At 37.1% G+C, this 19927-nt stretch overlaps 1 protein-coding gene across 1 annotated transcript; it reads left to right on the top strand.

Moving 5' to 3' along the window:
* The first annotated feature begins 4981 nt into the window (after positions 1 to 4981).
* LOC149842890 (Lojap-related protein) lies at positions 4982 to 19669 on the top strand. Its single transcript, XM_090001624.1, has 4 exons — positions 4982 to 5354; positions 6346 to 6433; positions 6618 to 6715; positions 19315 to 19669. Exons 1-4 carry the CDS (start codon positions 5055 to 5057, stop codon positions 19399 to 19401), a joined length of 573 nt encoding a protein of 190 aa, XP_089857750.1. The 5' UTR covers positions 4982 to 5054; the 3' UTR covers positions 19402 to 19669.
* Positions 19670 to 19927: the final 258 nt, after the last annotated feature.

Raw genomic sequence — 19927 nt, 5'->3', positions numbered from 1 at the left:
TAGGACTGCGGGCATCTGTTAATACATCTGGAAAGTATCACAATCTTCTTAGAATCTCTATGCGAGACAATCTTGTGGATGGACCTTCCATTTCAGTTGTTCCTGCTTTAAACATATTCTTTTGTCGTCGGAACGGATGGTCGCTGGGTAGAAATCGACGATGGCAATCAAACCAGCAAGGCTTCCTTTCATGCGTCAATCTAAAAGCTTTGAAATCCTCCATGCAGTACGAACATGCCAACCTCCCATGTGTGCTCCAACCAGATAGCATACCATATGTAGGGAAGTCACTGATTGTCCATAGAACAGCGGCCTTCATGTTGAAATTTTGTTTTTTGTGGGCATCATACGTGGTAACACCATCATCCTACAGTACTTTTAGTTCATCAATCAATGGCCTTAAATATACATCAAGATTTTGGCCAGGTGAGGTCGGACCAGGGATCAACAGAGACAAGAAAAGATTTGGACGTTTCATACACAAGCTTGGTGGAAGGTTGTATGGAGTTACAAATACTGGTCAGCATGAGTATGAAGTTGATCTACCTCTAAATGGATTAAATTCATCTGTACATAGACCGAGTTTAACATTTCGCACTTCTATTGCGAAGTTCTGATGAGTACGATCAAAGTGCTTCCAAGCTTTAGCATCAACAGGATGTGTGATCTTGTTTTCATCGTGTCGAACTTTATTTTTATGTCATCTCATGTGTTTAGCTGTCCTTGAAGACATATACAATCGTTGCAATCTAGGAGTGATAGAAAAGTAGCGAAGCTACTTGTATGAAACTTCCTTTGACCTCGTGATACCATTGCCTCTTGTCTTTGGCTTGAACCAAAGATGCTCACATGACGGGCATAATATATTGTTTTTCTGCTCCTTGAAATACAACATGCAATGATTTGGACAAACATCAATCTTTTTGTACCACATACCTAGAGCGTTGACCATAACTTTCGCACGATAGAAATTTTGTGGCAATTTCTCATCTTTGGGCAACATACTCTTCACAATCATGCACAAATGATCAAAACATGATTGACTCAAATTATACTCGGACTTCAAATTCATTAGTTGAAGAACTGCAGACAAGATAGTGTGACTCTCGCAACCGTTCCAAAGTGGCTCATCAGCATCTCTAAGTAAATCATAAAATCTACTAGCTGCATCGTTTGATGATTCTTCATCTACGTCAGTTCTTACATCACTAGAACTCATAGCATAACCCATTTCTGTTTCTGCGACATCAAATATCAAATCCATATATGGATTATCGTGCACCATATCCACCCGTGCATCAAAATTGTTTCTAAATTCTTTTCCATGAAATGTCCAATTCTGATAATCACTCACAAAACCCTTCCTGTATAGGTGATGTCTAACGCCATGAGGTTTTACAAATTGATTATTCTTACAAATCTTGCAGTGACACCTAATTCGACCTGTGGGATCCACTGTACTGACACTTGCCCTTGCAAATTCAATAAAACTTTCAACACCATTCATATATTCATGCAATAACTCATTGTCCACTATCCTACGGTACATCCATTCACGGTTTGCAACCATTTTCTTATGATGTTACGAATAATAACCTAACCAATTAAAAGAGAACCATCAGAATGCTATGATGAAGAAAATATCAAATTTATCATGCAATATATGATGTCACACAATAACAAGAATTATGATGCATGCATTGATAACTTAATATTTTCATGTGCAAACTATTAATGACACGATACAATCATTTTAAGCATGTTTTTATTATACAATTTCACATGGAAGCCATAATCGAATTGAAAGTAACTACATGCAAGCATGAATACAATTACATCAAACATTGCAATACATCGTAATCATTCATATCAAACAAATGGCAAACATGTACCTGCAGCAAATACACTTCAATATTCCACTAAATACTACCATGCCTAGCATGAAATCCGTACTCCAAAAATAAGAACACTTCCATATTCATACATTAAAATCATGCTCAGCATGATCTCCGAACTCCAACAAAGCAACCCTAAATATCAACAACTAAGTGAGTGTGTGAATAATAAAGTGTTACATCTAATAAATTAAATAACATGTGATACGCTTGCATCACTTACTCACCACGGGTATTTACCCGATTTGCATTGTTTTTGTCACTTACTTACCACGGGTGGCTGAGCACAAGCGAGTTCCGTTGAAAAATCTGCAAAAAACAATGATTTAAAATAAAGTCACCAAAAAAAAAACGAAGCAAATGAAAACATTTTGCATAGGCCTTGAGAAGCCCAGTACCCAATGACCTACTGAAACCGCAGGGGGTCGACCCCCTGCAGGAACATAGGGGGTTAACCCCCAGCCGGAAGCCGCAGGGGGTCGACCCCCTGCCGGAACGTAGGGGGTTGACCTCCTGCTGTTCCGGTAGGGGGTCGACCCCTTGTCTGTTCCGGCAAGGGGTTAACCCCTTGTCGGAAAGGCAGAGGGTCGACCCCCTGCCAGAAAGGAAGGGGGTTAACCCCCTGCCTGTTCCGGCAGGGGGTTAACCCCCTGCCAGAAAAAGACTCTATTTGGGGTGTGTCAATACCTGTCTCCGGCGAACGGCGGGGCTGGCGGACGGTGGGGCCGGCGAACGGTGGGAGCGGGCGAACGGCGGAAGCGTGAGCAGCGAAAGAAGAAAATGAAAAGAGGTCAGGAATTAGGTTTATCGACAATTCGCGACGGCTTAGCGACGGATTAATTTCATCGCTAAGTCGTCGTAAATCAAATTTATGAACATAGCGATGAAATATATTTCATCGCCAATTCCGTCGCTAAATAGCGACGGAAAATTATTCATCGCAAAAGACGTCGCTAAATGATGCATCCATTACGACAAAATATTTCGTCGCAAAATCCGTCGCTAATTAGCGATGAATTTTGCGATAGAATATATTCTGTCGCTATTTTTGTAAATTCCATTGATTATAGCGACGGATGTGTTTCTTTCGTTAATCTGTCGCTAATTAGAGACAGAATTAATCCGTCGCTAATCACGTATTTTCTTGTAGTGAATTAACTTATCCCATATGAATGGACAGTCAATCACATGGCAGCATTATGTGGGACATAAAATTGTGATTGGCATTGCACTACTGGTATATCTAAATTTTTGTAATCGAACTCGCAACCCTCTTGGTGGCTGCGTGGCCAGCGGGGTGGTTGTTGTGAAGGCATGAAAGCTTCGGATCAAACCCTTCTAGTACATATGTGTGTCCATAGCTTTCAAAGGTAGGCCACGTACGGCAGGATAGTCGTGAGCCCCACTTAGGTTTTTCTTCACGTGAGGCAGGTCCATCAATTTGTCCGATTCTCAGCGAAGAAAAACATAAGAAGAAAGGGTCTGCAGCATAACTTGGTGCTCCACATAGCAAGACCCAGACAGGATATCAGGTTAGATGTTTGACCATGAACCTAAACAATTCTGACCCATCAGATCCAGATGATACATATCTGGAACCTGTTTGGATACCAAACAAAGTGGTTGGTTCAGACCTGCCCAGATCCAGGTCGAGTTAAACAAATATGTACAGACCTGAGTCCGAACCAACTTTAACCCGGACTGTTCTTCGCTTTTTATCCTTCAAAAAACAACATGATATTTTTTACCATTTTCAGCAGAGCCAGTACCACAGAGTCTCATTCAAAAATGGGGAGCCAGAATTATACAAAATCCGAATCATTTTCGGATACCTAACTGGGCTCATTTTTTAAAATCTGGATATCGATCACAATTAACTGACCCATATGTAAACCGTTGGAATCCATGCTACTTTTTTTTTCATATTTACACTAAAAAAACACCCCTAGAATCAGAGACCTAACCGTGCTGGATTTGCCTGATCGCTGTTCTGACAGCATAAAACTCGGTGGGCTTACCAGAGTCATCAAGCTTTGGCTTGCACAAGGGGATTTGAACCTAAACCACCTGCCTAGTGACCTAGGTCCCATTCCACTATGCCAAACCCCTTTGGGGCACATCCCTGCTACTTAGAAGTTGAACTGAGAAACTGAGACAAGCTGCTGGTGCTTGGTCCCCCGTAGTGGGGTGTGGCCCTAACCAGTAGACGGCTGGTCAAGGTTCGATTCCCATGAGAATCTTCTCTCTGTGCAAGCCGATGCCCAGCATAGGTCACAGGAACGGGGTCTTAGCCTTGAAGTTTTACACTAGGTATGGCAGGCTGAGCCAACAGGACCAGGTCTTTATGCTGGGTGCAGTTTCTTCCAGTTAAATCCAAAACAAAATCTGCTCATGGTTCTTAAAGTACTCGCCCGATCCAAACATGAACAATGAGTAGCAATACTATATTCTAATTATATTTTGTATCATATAATTGTATTGTAAAATAAATTGAGGAAGTGTTTAGCTTGCAAGTCATTGATTCGTATCTATCAATAGAAAATCAATACTAAACTGACCTGAACCTGCTATTTTTTCAAATAAAATCCGAAAATTGATTAAATTATTTTTTAATATTTTCAATATTATTTTCAATATTATTTTAATATTTTTTGAGGTGTTGCTTTCTTAGGTTAAAACTTGGCTAATTCAAAAACGATACAGCCCTGCGCCCGATTCCCAAAATTGATTTAGGGTAGGAGACGGTTCTTACAACATTGGTTTAGGGTTTAAATTCTATTACTTCCAGCTTTAAAACATGTGGGGATTTTTAAAATATATACAAAATATATAAAAAGTATAAGTAAAAGCATTATCAATATTAACATACATAAAAATATAAATATCAGGTTCATAATATCTTGTTAAAAACATGATATTCTTAAAATAGGTAGCAATTTGAACATATCATATTCTTTTCGGGATTATATCGGTTTTTTGAAAATTTTGCGATAAAAACGGGAGATTTTAAAAAAGTAGCCGATATTTTTTTTACTATGCTTATAAGTCCTCAGAACCGATCCATGTCCAACTTGAGATCCGGCCAGCCACGAAAACTCTGCGCACTGCCCTCAACACAAAAAATGGTGGCAGTGAAACCAGAGAGAGAGTGAGAAAGAGATGTGGCGACTCCGATTCGTACCGTTTTCGGCATGGCCGAGTCTGCCGAGGAGTAAGGAGCGGTGGTGGTCGACGTCGTTGTCCATAGGGAGAGCCCTTTTCTCCTCGTCTTCTCCTTCGTTATCTTCTCCGTCGCTGCTTGAGCTGGAGGAGGTGGAGAAGGTGCTGAGGGACGTGAAGGCCGACGACGTCCGAGTCGTTCCCATCTCGGAACGCTGCGACTGGGCCGACTTCATGGTCATCGCCTCTGGCCGGTCCGCCTGGCACGTCAAGAACATCGCCCAAGCCCTCATCTACAAGGCACCCTGCTAAAAATCTCGATTTTTTCTCTTTTCTTATTCTCAACATTTTCTGGGTTTTCTTGGATCCCTTTGTGCTTTTTTTCTTTTTGGTTCTGAAAATCTTTGAATTTGAGGCTATCAGAGAAGCGCAGTTCCTATTTTCCTTTTGATCGCCTTCCCATTCACCAAAATCTCAGTTTTCTCTTTTCTTGGTCCCACACTTTGGTCTTATTTTGCTTTTATTCTTATGCCGATTCACTATAATCTCGGTTCTTTTCTTTTTATTTTATGATTTCTGGTTTTATGGGACCCGTTTGGGCGCTCTAGTTCTGAAAATCCCTAATTTTGTTTCTGTGTCTTCCCCTTCTTCTTCCCGCTAAATGGGATAAGTTGGGGGGTATTGTATTGTGAAGCAAAGGTACATAGCCCCAACTTGTCCCAGCATTTGAGGTTAATGGGTGTGCCTAAATACTTAGTTGGGATAAGTTGGGGTATTGGATTTTGAAGCAAAATATGTAACCCCAACTTGTCCCTGCATTAGAGTTTCCTTGCTCCTAGTAGGAACTTACAAAACCCAAGTATTTCTCAATTTCTTGCATCGTTCGAGTGCTCCTTTGATGCTACCCCCAGACAGAATTGGAGTTTGGGGGTTCCAAATAGCAGTAGAAAACTGGAAAATGCAGGAATTTCCATCTAGTAATAGGAAATTCTGTGATTCAACCACCCATTATGGTGGTGTTTGGATGCACCGATCATCTTGATAATGAGATAATGAGGGATATTGCATTGTGAAGTACAATGCTTATGCTATGTACCAAATTATACCAATATCTCGATAAGTGGGGTGCATCCAAATAATTTACTATATATTTGGTAGAGATTTGGAAAATGTCCTTATCTCATTTAAATTTTTTTGGTGGTTCTGTGGTTGCATGGAAGCTTGTGTGCATGGGAACATAGTGCCAAAATTTCTGCTTATTTTTCTCTTACAATTGATCATTGACGAGCAGGTGAAACAGAAGCAGAAGGGAGCTGAGCAGTTGATGTTGCCCAGTGTAGAAGGGCACGAATCTGGAAAATGGGTCGTCATAGACTCTGGTCAGTTGATTGAATTCTAACTTCATGTCGTTCTTGTGTTTGACTGCCATTTATCTGGACCTTTAATGATGTATTTCCTTGCTGTTTTGTGGTGAGGGTTCTATTAATATAATCTTGACTTGTTCAGCCTACTGCCATTGTTCACCCTTTTGTTTTCTCCTTGTGACTTCATGTAATCTATTAGGCAGTGTAATTGTGCATGCGCTTGACGAGAAGGCCAGATCCTACTACAATTTGGAAAGTCTTTGGACTACGGAAACACAACCAAAAGGACCAAACCAGGTTTGCTTAATGTTATATCCTTCACTATTCTTGTTTGTATGAAATCTACTGTCAATTCCATGAACCAGACATGCAACAGTCTATGTATGTAGAAGAGAATTTGGCAATTTGAATTGTTCTTCTGGGCTATTTAAAGCATAGGTAGAGTGGTCTTCCCTTGCTCTTTCGTTTCCTTGACATTTTCTCAGAAGATTTTTCACCTTCATGCTATCTTGTATTTCTTATGTCATGTAAACGAAGATGTCATAGTTTTCTTCCCAGTTGACTTGTGCTGGTCCATGGACATTATCAAGGTTAAGAAATCAACTTAGAGTTATGGGTGCTGAGAGGATTCATTTCGAACAACTTTATTTGAATGGAACTACATACTTTTGAAGAACTTGAAAAGATTTGGAGATGGATGCTTTACAAAGTCATGGATGATCTAAATAACTCTGAACTATTTTGAATGTGTATGCCAAATGATGGAAGAATTGTTGTTGATCTTAAGATAAGCTGGTAAGTCTTAATATTATGTTGTATACATGATGTCAATTTGCCACACTGTTATATTTCAAAGACATTTACTGGATCCCATAACCTAGCAGCCACTGCTCGACTAGACATACCAATAGTCACCAGATTCATATGGGTGACTGTGGAGAGAACAATGATCTTAAGTATCAACCTGTCTTGAAGTGGTTGAGTATCTATTATAGCAATCTTATTTGGTTCGCCAAACATGAATTGGAGGTGTTTGCTTGGGGAGGTACTCAGTGTTGATTTGGGTGATTCCAGATCGACTGCATGTACTTTCATGTAGTTTAAAAACATGGTTTTCTGGTTCTATCCCAAGTTCAAAAAGTTGGACACCTGAATAAAGTTGGATGAAGAAATTGGATCAAGTACTAAGATTTTCCCTTGTGCATGTGTGGATGGCATCCATCTGACATATCACCAAATTGCAGTTTCAGGCAATGAGGACAAGAATCGATCGGGTACTGAACTTAGTTGTCAAAGGCGTTAGGCTGTGCCTAGGCGGTGAGCCCCTAAAAAGACTAGGCGGGACTAGGCAGACTAGTCGGTATCCCAAGTAAAAAATTAAAAAAAAAAACACAAAATATGCAAACAAACTATTAAAATTAATAACAAACATGTATACAACATAAAATCAATCAATAATAAGCAATAGACAAAACATAACGTGTCGCCGAATATTGTAAAGCAATTATATTAAATAATCTGCTAAAAAAATAAAGTATAAATAAACAATTTAATAAACAAACCATACAATTAACAATGTGAATGAACAATATACAAAAAATAAAATCATATATACAAAAAAATTAACAAGTCAACAATAGGCATAATATAAGCAATAGACAAATAAGAAATAAACAAACCATGCAACTAATAACCTGCTAAAAAAAATTAAGAATAAATGAACAATTGAATGATCAAACCATACAACTAACAATGTGAATAAACAATATACAAAAAATAAAATCATGTATACAAAAAAATTAACAACAATGAACATAATATAAACAATAGACAAATAAGAAGAAATGAACAATTGAATAAACAAACTATAGAACTGATAACCTGCCCAATGTAAATAAAAGCCAAGTAGTCAATTACATCACAATTAAAGCCTTAGCAATATTAAGTTCACTTCCAAGCCATACTAAAATGTCATAAGTCATAATTAAACTATCGAGAGTTTATTGTAACTAAAAACATCACATGTAATCAATGTTTTATCTATTAATCTTCATATCTAAACTCTAAACTATAAAGATCCTATTTTTTTATAGGCCAAAAATTAAGACAGAAAATTCTCATTGTTGCATCCAACTGTCGTGCCACCATCTCTTCATATTTGCGCTTTTTTTTGGCAAGTGAAGTTAATCGAGCTCGTCGTAGGTCATCATCATCATCTTCGTAATTTGGAACAATGGTTGGAATGTTTTCTTCTTTGCAATTTTGCAACCTTCTTTTTCTTTTAATTCTTCTAGTTCAACAATAACATCATCACGAAAAGTGGTAGAAATAGATGGATAAGGACATAAACTTACATTTTGAGGAAGACCTGCAATATGTTGCTTAAACCTATATAATTCACCTCTAACAATATAACCACAAAACACGCATCTCAATTATGACCTTGGTCTTAGTATATTATCAATTCTTCTACAGTATTGCCCTTCATGATCAATGCACTTTATATAAGCATACAAATATTCAACAAGTCTACACACACATAACAAACTTAACTAAGTAAAAAAGAAAAAAATCAAGCAACCTTAAATGTCAAAGACGAAAAATATGTAACACTTTTAAATATATTTGCAAATATATAGACATTCAATAATATAAGTGCATTCAAGTCTAAAATAGTAAAAGAAGCACAATAAGTTTATAATAAGTTTATAATAAGTTTATAATAATAACTTAATTTAATCTTTAGATGATGAACTTGAATCCATCATTATCATCTGAATCGATATATTGCTCATCTTCTTCAGTTTTTGCAGAGCTAATTTCTTCATCTTCTTCTTTCACCCTCACCACTTTCTTTTCTTTGTCGGATATTTTCTTCCTTAGGTCTTGTGTAGCACACATTTTTATCCCCGCCCTATGTCTTGACGCTCCAGATGCCTTATCAATAAGAGTCCCATGTAAGTGAAGAATCGTCTTCAAAGACCGCCTCATCTTTACTTGGTCGCTCATCCTTTTCATTAACTTCTCTTAAGATGATGAAGTCAAGGAGATCCCCTTGTTGATTCTCTTCTCATACTTTCGCTTAAATCTTCGATTATATTGCACATAAAACAAAATCATTCAACTTCTTGTGTAAAAGTCGGTTTTTTTTTTCTTTTTGTATGAATCTACAAAAAAATATAAAATTAAAATATATACAAACTGACAAATATTATTTAGTAATAAATGATAGTTTACCGCTTCAAAAGTACTCTAGTATTACGTTAACAACTGGATACACTACATGTGAGGTCTAAGACCAGAGTTACCGGAAGCACTTAGGCATATGGGGAAGCGTGCTTCCCCGATACGCGCTTCGGAAGCGTGAAACGTCGTGCTTTCGAAACGCGTGGGGAAGCGTCTTCCTTTTTTTGTGAAGCGCACTTTCCTTTTATGGTAAACGCACTTCCCATTTATGGGAAGATCGCTTCCCCCTCGCTTTCCCATTTTTCCCATTTTTTCGCTTCCCCCTCGCTTCCGATTCGCTTCCTAGGTCGCTTCCGAGACGGTTCATAATTTTCTTCTAAGTGGTCCCCCCCTTCCCCGCTTCCCGCTCCCACTTCTCGTATCGCTTCCCGCTTCTTCGACTGGTAACTCTGCCTAAGACTCAAACAATAAAGGTCTGGAGTTTGGGACATCCAATGCCAAGGAAAATCCACTAATCCACTATAAAGAAAAAATATCAAATTAAATGTAATTAAAGTATATAAGTTATAAAAATAATGCAAAGTGAAAGTTATATAAAATTAAATCAACTTAGTGTTTGCACTTTCCTCTTCTTCTTTGCTAACTCCATCCCGAAATGCCCACTAGCAGTTCTATATTTTACCAGCTATGTCACATAAACTCTTCTAAAGGGTCGTTGCACCCCCGTTGACGCGACGCAACGCGGGTGTGGGTGTGGCTATTTTAAAAATCAGTCACACCGGGTGCAGTCAAACTTTCCTGGGTGCGGTTAACCACACTCAGGATTATAAGTGTCCAGAAATGGACTCGGTCAACTATGATCGAGTCCATTTCGGTAAAAAAAAATTGTGTTTTGATGGGGGGTTAAGGCACATTTGCACAAAACATAACCCCCTACCCGATTCTCGACCCTTCCTCAGCTCCTCTCGTCCCCGCTCCTCCACCTCCACCTCCTACCGACGACAGCAGCGCAACAATCCTCCTCCTATCGGCACCCGCAGTGTCAGGAAATTCTCATCCCTTCTTTTTCTTCCTTCTCTTCCTCCTTCCACTGCCTCCTCCTCTCTTTCTTCGTCTTCCTTCTCCTCCTCTCTCTTTCTTCCTCTTCCTTCTCTTCCTCCTCTCTCTCCTTCCTTCTCCTCCTCCCCTCACTTTGGCAAGGGCTGAACCCAAGCTCCCATGGTTATTAGGTTCAGCATGGGTTTTGCTTTGCCGAACCCAGGTTTGCTGGGTTCAACGAAACCTAAACCCATGCCTGCTAGTTTATGCTCCTGGGTTCAACAATGTTGTTGGGCTCAACACAACCTAAACCCTGCCAAACGTAGGCTTGCTAGTTTATACTCCTAGGTTCAGCAGAACCGAACCCAGGGTTGTTGGGTTTGGCTCTGTTGAACCCATGGTTGTTGGGTTTAGCAGAGTTGAACCCATTGTTGTTGGGTTCATCAGAACCTAAACCCAAGCCTGGGTTCAGATCTATTGAACCCAAGGTTAGGTTCGGCAAAACCTGAACCTATATCTAGGTTCAGTAGAATAGAAACTCGGACTTAGGTTCAAAAGAACCGAACCCAGGCTTGTTGGACCCAGTGTGGGTTTAGCAAGAATTTTTTTTTAATAAAATGTTATGTTTTTGGTTTTAAGGACAAAAATGGAAGACAAAGAGAAAGGACTCGCGAACAAAGGAAAATGAATTGTGTCATCTTCATTTATACGTGTAAGTTCGATTGCTAGTGCTAGTGTTGCTAGTAGTTGCTAGTGTTGCTGGTAGTGGTAGTGGTAGTATTGGTTCTCGTTCTTCAGTTGTATCATGTGATGATGGGTTACTATGGGCACATGTGGAGAGACTTTAAAAAGCTAGAGGTGGTGGTGAAAATATAAGATTTTGGTTCAATCTTTGTAAAGTAAGTTTTGTTGGGCCTTTCACAAGAGTGAAGGCTCATTTGTTGAAGATATCAGGCCATGGGATTTATGGATGTAAAAGAGTTGATAAATGCGGAGATAATACAAAAAAATAGAAGATGAATATGAGAAGATTAAGACCGTGATTGAATCTTGTGCAATCAATGTACCCATTTCAAGCCATCAAGATGATGCTAAAAAAAAAGAAAAATAGTTATAAGAAGTAGAGGATGAACAATACAATCATTATTTAATACACATGGAAGGGAGGAGATAAATAGAAAAGTAGGAAGGCACTTTTTTTCTTGTTCACTTTTCTTTAATGCTACTAGAAATCCTTATTTGAAGGATTTAGTTACTTTTCTAGCAAATTGTAACTTGAGTGGCTATGTTCCTCTAAGTTCAGAAAAAATACGAACAATTCTTGCAGAAGAGAGGGCAAATGTTGAGTGGTTGTTAGAGATTAAAATTTTTTTATGAGAACAATATGAAGTTTTTATTGTTTCTGATGGGTGGACGGATATTCAAAGGCATCCATTGATTGATTTAATTGATTTTTCGCTTTTAGTGAACCAATATTTTTGAAAGAAGTTGATGTATCTAGAGAATATAAAAATGTTGAGTATTTGAAAAGGTTGTTTATAGAAGTAATAAAAGAAAGTGTGTGATATGAAAGTAGTGCAGATCATTACAAACAATGCTCCGATTTGTAGAAGTGCAACATTGAGTATTCTCACACTTTTTAGACTCCCTATGTAGCACATAGCTTGAATCTAACCCTCAAGAGCATCTGCAACCTAAAAGAGGAAGAAGATTCTCTTGCATATGCCATATGTTCATGGATTGAGGAATTGAAAAAAAATGTCAGAAATATTAGAAATTATGTTAATGCCTAAAAAAAACTGTTGCTCTTATCCCATCTTTTAACTAAAATTGAATGTATATAATTAAAAAAATTCAGAATCATCTAGTGCAAAATATTTTTCCTCATGCTTGAAAATGACAACTTGAATTTTTTCAATCATAGTATCTCACATTTCATAAACTTTGTGAAGCATAGGCTCATCCTTGTCAACTTCTCTCAGAATTTCTCGAATAGGTTGTGTAAACTCGACTTTATCCCAAAATTCATCATTAATAATGCATTTCTTAATTTCTTGGGCCTTAACAACATCATCAATACGATAAAATGTTCAATTATCATCAGTCACCATGTTAGTCAAAGCATTCTTGACTTCCTTGATTCTTTTCACCGTCACAATGATGGATGCAAAATGTGTTTCAACAACCTTTAACAATTTTAGATCAGAATGCCTATTAAATATAGCATTAACATTGTATATCAAATTCTCTAAATTTCAAATATTATGAAAAGAAGTGACAGGAAGATGGTGTTGGTCGTGTCCTTCCAAATTTAGACCCAAAGTTATCAAGATATAAAAACATGTGTATGACAACTTTATCGAGAACTACATATTATAAAGCAAGTCACACACAAGTTTGAAAATTTTTCGTCTAAAAGGTTATATGGACAAGCATTAATAGTAAGAGAGGAAGAGGATATAGATCCTATCACATGGTTGTCAACATATAAATAAAAAACATGCCTTCTCCAGTGTCTTGCATTGAAATTGCTATCTCGGCCTACTACATCATCATGTTGTGAAAAAAATTTGAGCACATATGCCCAAATTTAAAACATCAAAAGAAACAAACTCACCAGCAAGCGTGTAGAGGATTTAGTCTTTGTTCATTCAAATCTTCGATTACTTTCACGAACCAACGAGGAATACTTATACTATTTTTTAGTTTCTATCTTAGTTTTTTAACTATTTCTTAGTTCTTTCATTTAAATATGCATGCATTTAACATTTTTAAATTTTAATTCTAATGCAGACAAGGATCATCCAAATTTTGGGATATAAACCCAGATGAGTTGACTTATAAGGGAAGCATGATTTCAACACCATTAACATGAACTTAACTGAGCCTGTTCTTCTTTCTTACAATGAAATTGATGAAGAAGAAGAAAATTATTTGGATCATTTTTTTTATCATCATATACATTGTGTATGATATACTTTTGGTATGCAATTATACATTGTTTGCTTCTTTTGCTATTATAATTTGTTTATTTTCTACTTAAATTGTTTTATGATATGATAATTATTTTTATTTCATTAGTAATGTTAACTTAAAACTGTTATAGTGTATATATATACCCTCCCCATACCCCCCACACCAAAGTTTTTTTAAAGTGTCACATCGCCACACCCGCACCTATGTGACATAGTTTACCAATTGGTCTACTAGTGTACATTGATCTTCTTCGCTTCGAATAAGATGGTTGATGCAATCATACAAGTCATTCTTTATCTCCTTGTTTGACTCGATATTTTCATACTCAGTATATAGATGAATTCAAATATAAGTCTGTTGCATGCAAAGGTTTGTGCAATTGATTGATCTATCTTTTATCGATTATCTCACAAATCAAATCATATCTTACTTAATCATTGTGTAAATTTACCTATTAAGTAAAAGAATTGAAAGTAACTATTGTAAAAGCTATGTTAAAATTTGAAAACAAAATTTATAATTAATAGAATACAAAAAATTAACTTATACCTTTATTTGTTCCTTTGCACGATGCATTTTTTCGTAGATCATAACAGTCTTTTCATCGCTATCAATCATTTGAATTACATCAATCAAATGGGTCATTATTTTAAGAGCACAACTCACTCCCTTCCAAAATTTTGAACTGCTTTTACATTTTTAACCATATGATGTTTTTGAGAAATTGCATTTTGACCAATCATTTCTAATAAACAGGGACCTCAAGTGTTTTTAAGAATTGTATATGCTTTCTAGAATAAAAAACCTTGTATCAAACCGTGTCACTGTTTGCCTATGTAGGTCCCTCTGTGTGTGTTTTCATGATACTCAACACTTGAGTGTGTTTGTGTATGAATATTACCAATTGCTTTGTTTTTTTTAAAGTGTTTTTCAAATTTTTTAGTTCTCTTATATCTTTCAAGATCCATACAATGTGAAGGAGTACAAAACAAATGTTTTCTCTTCTCCATTAACAATTTACCCATTTTGACGTAATTAAAGACATTGTCTCGAACAACATGAACCACATTCTCTTCCTCAACTTCTTCAATATTTTAAAAAGCAAATTTGCATCTTTAACTTCATTAGATGCATCAACTGATTTTCAAAACATTATTTCTAATGAGCAATTAACCAAAAAATTAACAAGTGTTCGTCTTTTGGTATCAGTCCATCTATTCGATATTGTGTTGCATCCATATTTTGATCAATGCACTTTGTATTTGTCGGTATGACGGAGGCTTCATCTCTGGTCCAAATTGTCCTATGACTTCAATCATACTCTGAAATGAAGGCAACTTCATTGTATAAAAAGATATTCTCGCTTCATAAAACTACCTACGAATATACTCACACACTACTTCTCTTTCTTCTTATTTTAAGAGTTTCTCTAACGTGGTTTGTTTGTTTTTTTGTCTTCTTTTCTTTTGGGTTACCTCGAAAGAACAAATCCATAGGTCCTTTTGCATGCAGCGGTCTCAAGTTAAATATACTACTTAGCTATCCTTCCATCTTCGAAACAACAGCAGGTCATTCACCAGAATAGGAAGTTGAAAGTGTGTATTCAGATATTTTATATATATTAATTGTCTTTCTTATTTCTTTCAATTTTCTTTTTCGATTCCTCCATGTACTTAGAAAGTATTTTTTTGTTTTTTGCATTTGTTTTATCACAACCATTCACGCTGCTTCCAATCCCAAGTAGATGTTGCTTTATTCTGTATATGCCTCCTTTATAAGTTGATTCACATTGAGCACACGTCCAGTAGGCCTAATTTCATGCTGAATCATTAGATTTTCGCTTCAAGTTATGTACATCTTTCAATTCTCGAAATATCGAACTTGGAGTGAACCTGCTAGCACCTGCTGAAGAACCACTTTCATTGTTGTTTTAAGTAATCTAAAAAAAAAAGCATATAAACCCGCTAAATCAAAAGGAGTAAGCAACAATGCTCATATATATATACATATACATAAATACATCGCTTGTAATATGTTAATATATACAAAATTACAAATACATAAACTATATAATGTATATATAACTCATAAACACTAAACATTCAACAAAAAATATAACTCAGAAACAGTCAAATAGATTATATATGAATTACATACACAGATATGTAATATATATATATATATATATGAAAAAACACAAACACAAAATATTATAAATTTGTGTGTGCAATATATATTGTGAGCAGGTTACATACCAATTTTAGCCAAACACAAGGCAGTGTAGTTAGAAAATTTTGGAGACCAGATACATCTTACCGATCTGAATTCAAGAAGCTTTTGCAGAAGAGCAGGTTGCTTACACAGTTTCAACAAATATTATTAGCTTGTCATTGTCTTCAAAGATAAATAGGGCACAAGTTTAGAAAAAAGAATTAACAATATTTCTAGCCATGATGCTCCCATAAGGTTCTCTTTTCTTTATATGTTACAAACAATCTATATCTGGAAACATCTTAAATAGATAAGTGAGACCAAATTACCTCACAATATACTAACACAATTTAACATCTACAATGACAGACTACGCATTGGACACACACCTGTGTGTGTGGACTGTGGGTGCATGTAAAGTGTGAATTTTGAAAGAGAACAGTAAAACAGATCATATATGAAGTACACACAGATATATAACTCAGAAATATAACTCACAAAGACAAACATAGCTCAGAAGCAGTCAACCAAAATATAACTCACAAACATAAAATCGGAAACAGTCAACCACAAAATTAGCTAAGAAATATAACTCATAAACTGTCAAACAGATTATTTATATTATAAAGTACATTGCATAGATACAGTAGTATATAAACAAATTATATATAAATTACAGTATATACACAGATATATTTATATATAAATGCAGTATATATAATATATAATGTATAATATGCTGAAATACAGTATAATTAACAGGAAGAAGAAAAAAAAGGAAGAGGAAGGAAAAACAGGAAGAAGAAAAAAATGAAAGGGAAGATAAGGAAGAGCGAAAACACGAGAGAGAAAAAGAGAGTGACAACGGAGAACGAGAGAGAGAGAGAGAGAGAGAGAGAGAGAGAGAGAGAGAGAGAGGCCGTACCTGGCTCTTCTTCTCGCAAAAAGCGAGACAGTGAGAACAAGGGAGAGAGAGAGGAGGGTGTACCTCTTCTTCTTCTTCTTCTTCTTCTTCTTCTTCTTCTTGCAAAAACCCGAGAGAGAGAGAGAGGAAATGGGGCCTTTTATTGGTCATTTGGTCAACCCCAAAAAAAGGGACCGATCTAGGATTAAGCCTAGGCAGTCCTAGCCTAGGTGCCGCCTAGGCGAGCTAGGCAGCACCTAGGCACTAAAATAAGGCCCCACCACCCAAACCTAGTCACCCAGGCAGTGAGGCTGTGCCTAGGCGCCTTTGACAACCAAGGTACTGAATAGTACAAAATTGCAACAAAGGTAATAACCTTGTTTTTTTATTGGAAGTGAGGTTCAGGGACGATCTAGAACAATATCATTTGAGAAAAGTGTGGGTGGCAACTGTATCATAGTTGCCTATGCCTAGCTGACTTTTCCCTGACAGAGGAAGCTAAACAGAGTAAACTTTCTTGAAAGATTAAGCGATTACTAATTAGTGCCTGCAAAGTGCGCAGGAGGTTTATGGATCTGTGCCATTGGATATTGCCAGAAGTGCGAACTGTTCCATGAGCAAAAACAGCACCTTTGACATACAAATATCTCCCCAGAGCTTCTATAAGTCTGCATGAAAAGAGTAAGATGTGGATGCATTTGTGTTGGCAAACCTGAGGAATGTATTTGGGTGGGCAGATGTTCTCCTGCCATAGCAACAAATATTGTACAATTAAAAAGGAAAATGGTCCAGTAATCAGCAAGCTCAGCTAAAAGATATTTTAAGTGTTGCAACTAACAAAATTCCTAAAATTGATGATGTCCTAGTCTAGATGATACAGTATGTTAACATGTCTTCATCAGTAATGTAGGGATTCTATCAATCTGCTATATGTAATTGAATGCTTTGTTATTTATATATATTTTTTTATTTTTTTTAGACAATCTGGGGTTAGTCTGACCCCTACCTGTGCATTGATTAAAAAGTTATGTACAGTTTTGCACGGTTAGAAGCTTTCAACTTAAGGATGCCAGTCCATTGGCTTGTCCTTCCAATTACATTCTATTGACAATGAAGATATATCTGCCAAAAAAAATGTTATCATATTGCCCTCCCTTTGGGTAACACTGATCTTGAAGTTTTTGAAACTATACAAAATGTGCAAACCCTGCTGGGGAAGCAGACTCAGCCTTCCCCTCCCTTCCTGCTAAGTGGAGGTGATTTTGATCAGGTCTCTTCCCAAGATACTTTCCCAACAACTCCATTGTCTGTCCTGCAAAATTTTTGATCCAATGATCCAGACAGCTGCTATGAAATTACCCATATGATCCCTGGTCGTATAGCCAACCTTTCATTGTTGAAGAAACCAGCTGTATATGTTGATTTTGAACCATTCATGTAGTGGAGCCTCCAAACTGTACAAATGGAGCCTTTTTTAGAAAATTATTCCTTTGGATGCTTTGAGGCTTTAATCATCACCAGTTTGACACTTCTTGGGATCAAACCAATATTATTAAAAATGCGCCTCAATGCACAAAAGGCACGCCTCACCCCAAGGCGAGGCCCTTTATGCCTTGAGGCGCATGCAAAAAGCGCAAGTGGGGTAAGGCGCACTCCTCATGGGTTATGAGGCATGCGCCTTGGGGTGAGTCAAATATGGGTCAAAGCCCCCATTTAACCATTATTTGGCTCTTGCCCCTCCGTCTTTCTCGCCTCTCTTCTCTCGACTCTCCCTTCTTCTCTCGTCTCTCGACTCTTCTCCTCTCTCGTCTATCGGCTGTTTCTCTTCTCTCTCATCTCTTGATTGTTTCTCTTCTCTCTCGTCTCTTGACTGTCTCGCTCTTCTCTCTCATTTCTCGACTCTCTCTTCTTTCTCGTCTCTTGACTCTCCCTCTCTCTGTCTGCATCTTGATTCTCCTCTTTTTCTCTCATCTCTCGACTCTCCCTCTTCTCTATCGTCTCTTGCCTCTCCCTCTCTCTCGCATCTCGTCTCTAAGAAGAAGTAAAACTAGTAGAACCAGCAGAAGAAAAAGAACTCTTCTCTCTCTTTCTCTCTATCTGCTAACAAGTGCTAAAAAACTTATAAGTTTTTTTTAATGTTAGCTGTGCTGGAAATGCAAGGATTGAAAAGTATATGAATTTGCATGTTAATCTCATATTTTTTGTTATTTATTTGAGAATTTTTACTTTTTATTGGTTGTTGCTTCATTAATCAAATATTTATTTTATTTATTTGCATTTGTAGATATTTTTAAAGCTTTTTTTTAACTTTTAAAAAAAAAATTGAGGCTTATGCTTTACGCTTGCGCCTCGCTTCAGTTTTTGGTGGAGCGCTAAGCTATGGTTAGGCACCTAACAGTTCCTCATCATAAAAAAAATGAGGGGCCTAATTATTCAGCAGTTTGAATGGGTTAAAATTTATTGTATTTCCTCATCAATAAAGAAATGAAAAAAGGAAAACAGCCTTATTCTACACTTGGTTTTTGGTATGTATGGTTGAGGTGGTTTAACTTTGTTTTTCTGTTGATATCATGCTTTGCAGGAGGATTTGGGAAAGGCCCTTGTAAAGGTTCGTCGAAAGAGGAATAATGCCAAAAAGGTCAAAGAGACGAGTGCCAACACAGGATGATATGCTTTAGATAGCGCTTCATGCATGTGCTGTGCTGAGAAAGAGCGATGTTAATTGCCATCATCTGGGACTCATTGCCTGTCTGTTGGTCCTTGGAATGATTTATTTCTATAGCTTTCTAAAACCAACATTTTAGATTGCATAACTTTTCAGGTGCAGAGCAACTTTAAAATGTTATTGAATTAGGTTTGGATGGGAAGCTATACATATTCTCTGAAAACAAATTCTCCATCAAATTTAATGGGAAGCAAGATCTCCAGAATTTGTGATAAGAATGCAGATTCTTATTATCTCCTGGATGGAAAGGGATATTTTTTACCACCCAGGGGTTGCCCGCGTGGCCAGCTGAGATGAAGGCGCCGGATCAAACTGTGTTGTTGCATGGGTGTGACTAGGGTGTTTGTGGGGCCCCACCTAGGGTTTTCCTCTCTTTAGACAGGATAACTTATAAAAAAATTAGATATTTTCACCTTGTTTTACGTCAAACTATTGTAACCGAGAGGTCTCGTGTTTTATATATAATGAA

Source organism: Nuphar pumila, chromosome 3 (genome assembly GCF_984573655.1).
Source record: "Nuphar pumila chromosome 3, dmNupPumi1.hap1.1, whole genome shotgun sequence".
NCBI classification, from domain to species: domain Eukaryota; kingdom Viridiplantae; phylum Streptophyta; class Magnoliopsida; order Nymphaeales; family Nymphaeaceae; genus Nuphar; species Nuphar pumila.
This window is presented reverse-complemented; position numbering and strand designations above follow the sequence as displayed.

Coding starts and splice junctions, on each gene's coding strand:
- LOC149842890 (XM_090001624.1), top strand. CDS start 5,055: ATGTGGCGACTCCGATTCGTACCGTTTTCGGCATGGCCGAGTCTGCCG. Junction 5,355..6,345: donor CCCAAGCCCTCATCTACAAG/GCACCCTGCTAA, acceptor ATTGACGAGCAG/GTGAAACAGAAGCAGAAGGG. Junction 6,434..6,617: donor ATGGGTCGTCATAGACTCTG/GTCAGTTGATTG, acceptor GTAATCTATTAG/GCAGTGTAATTGTGCATGCG.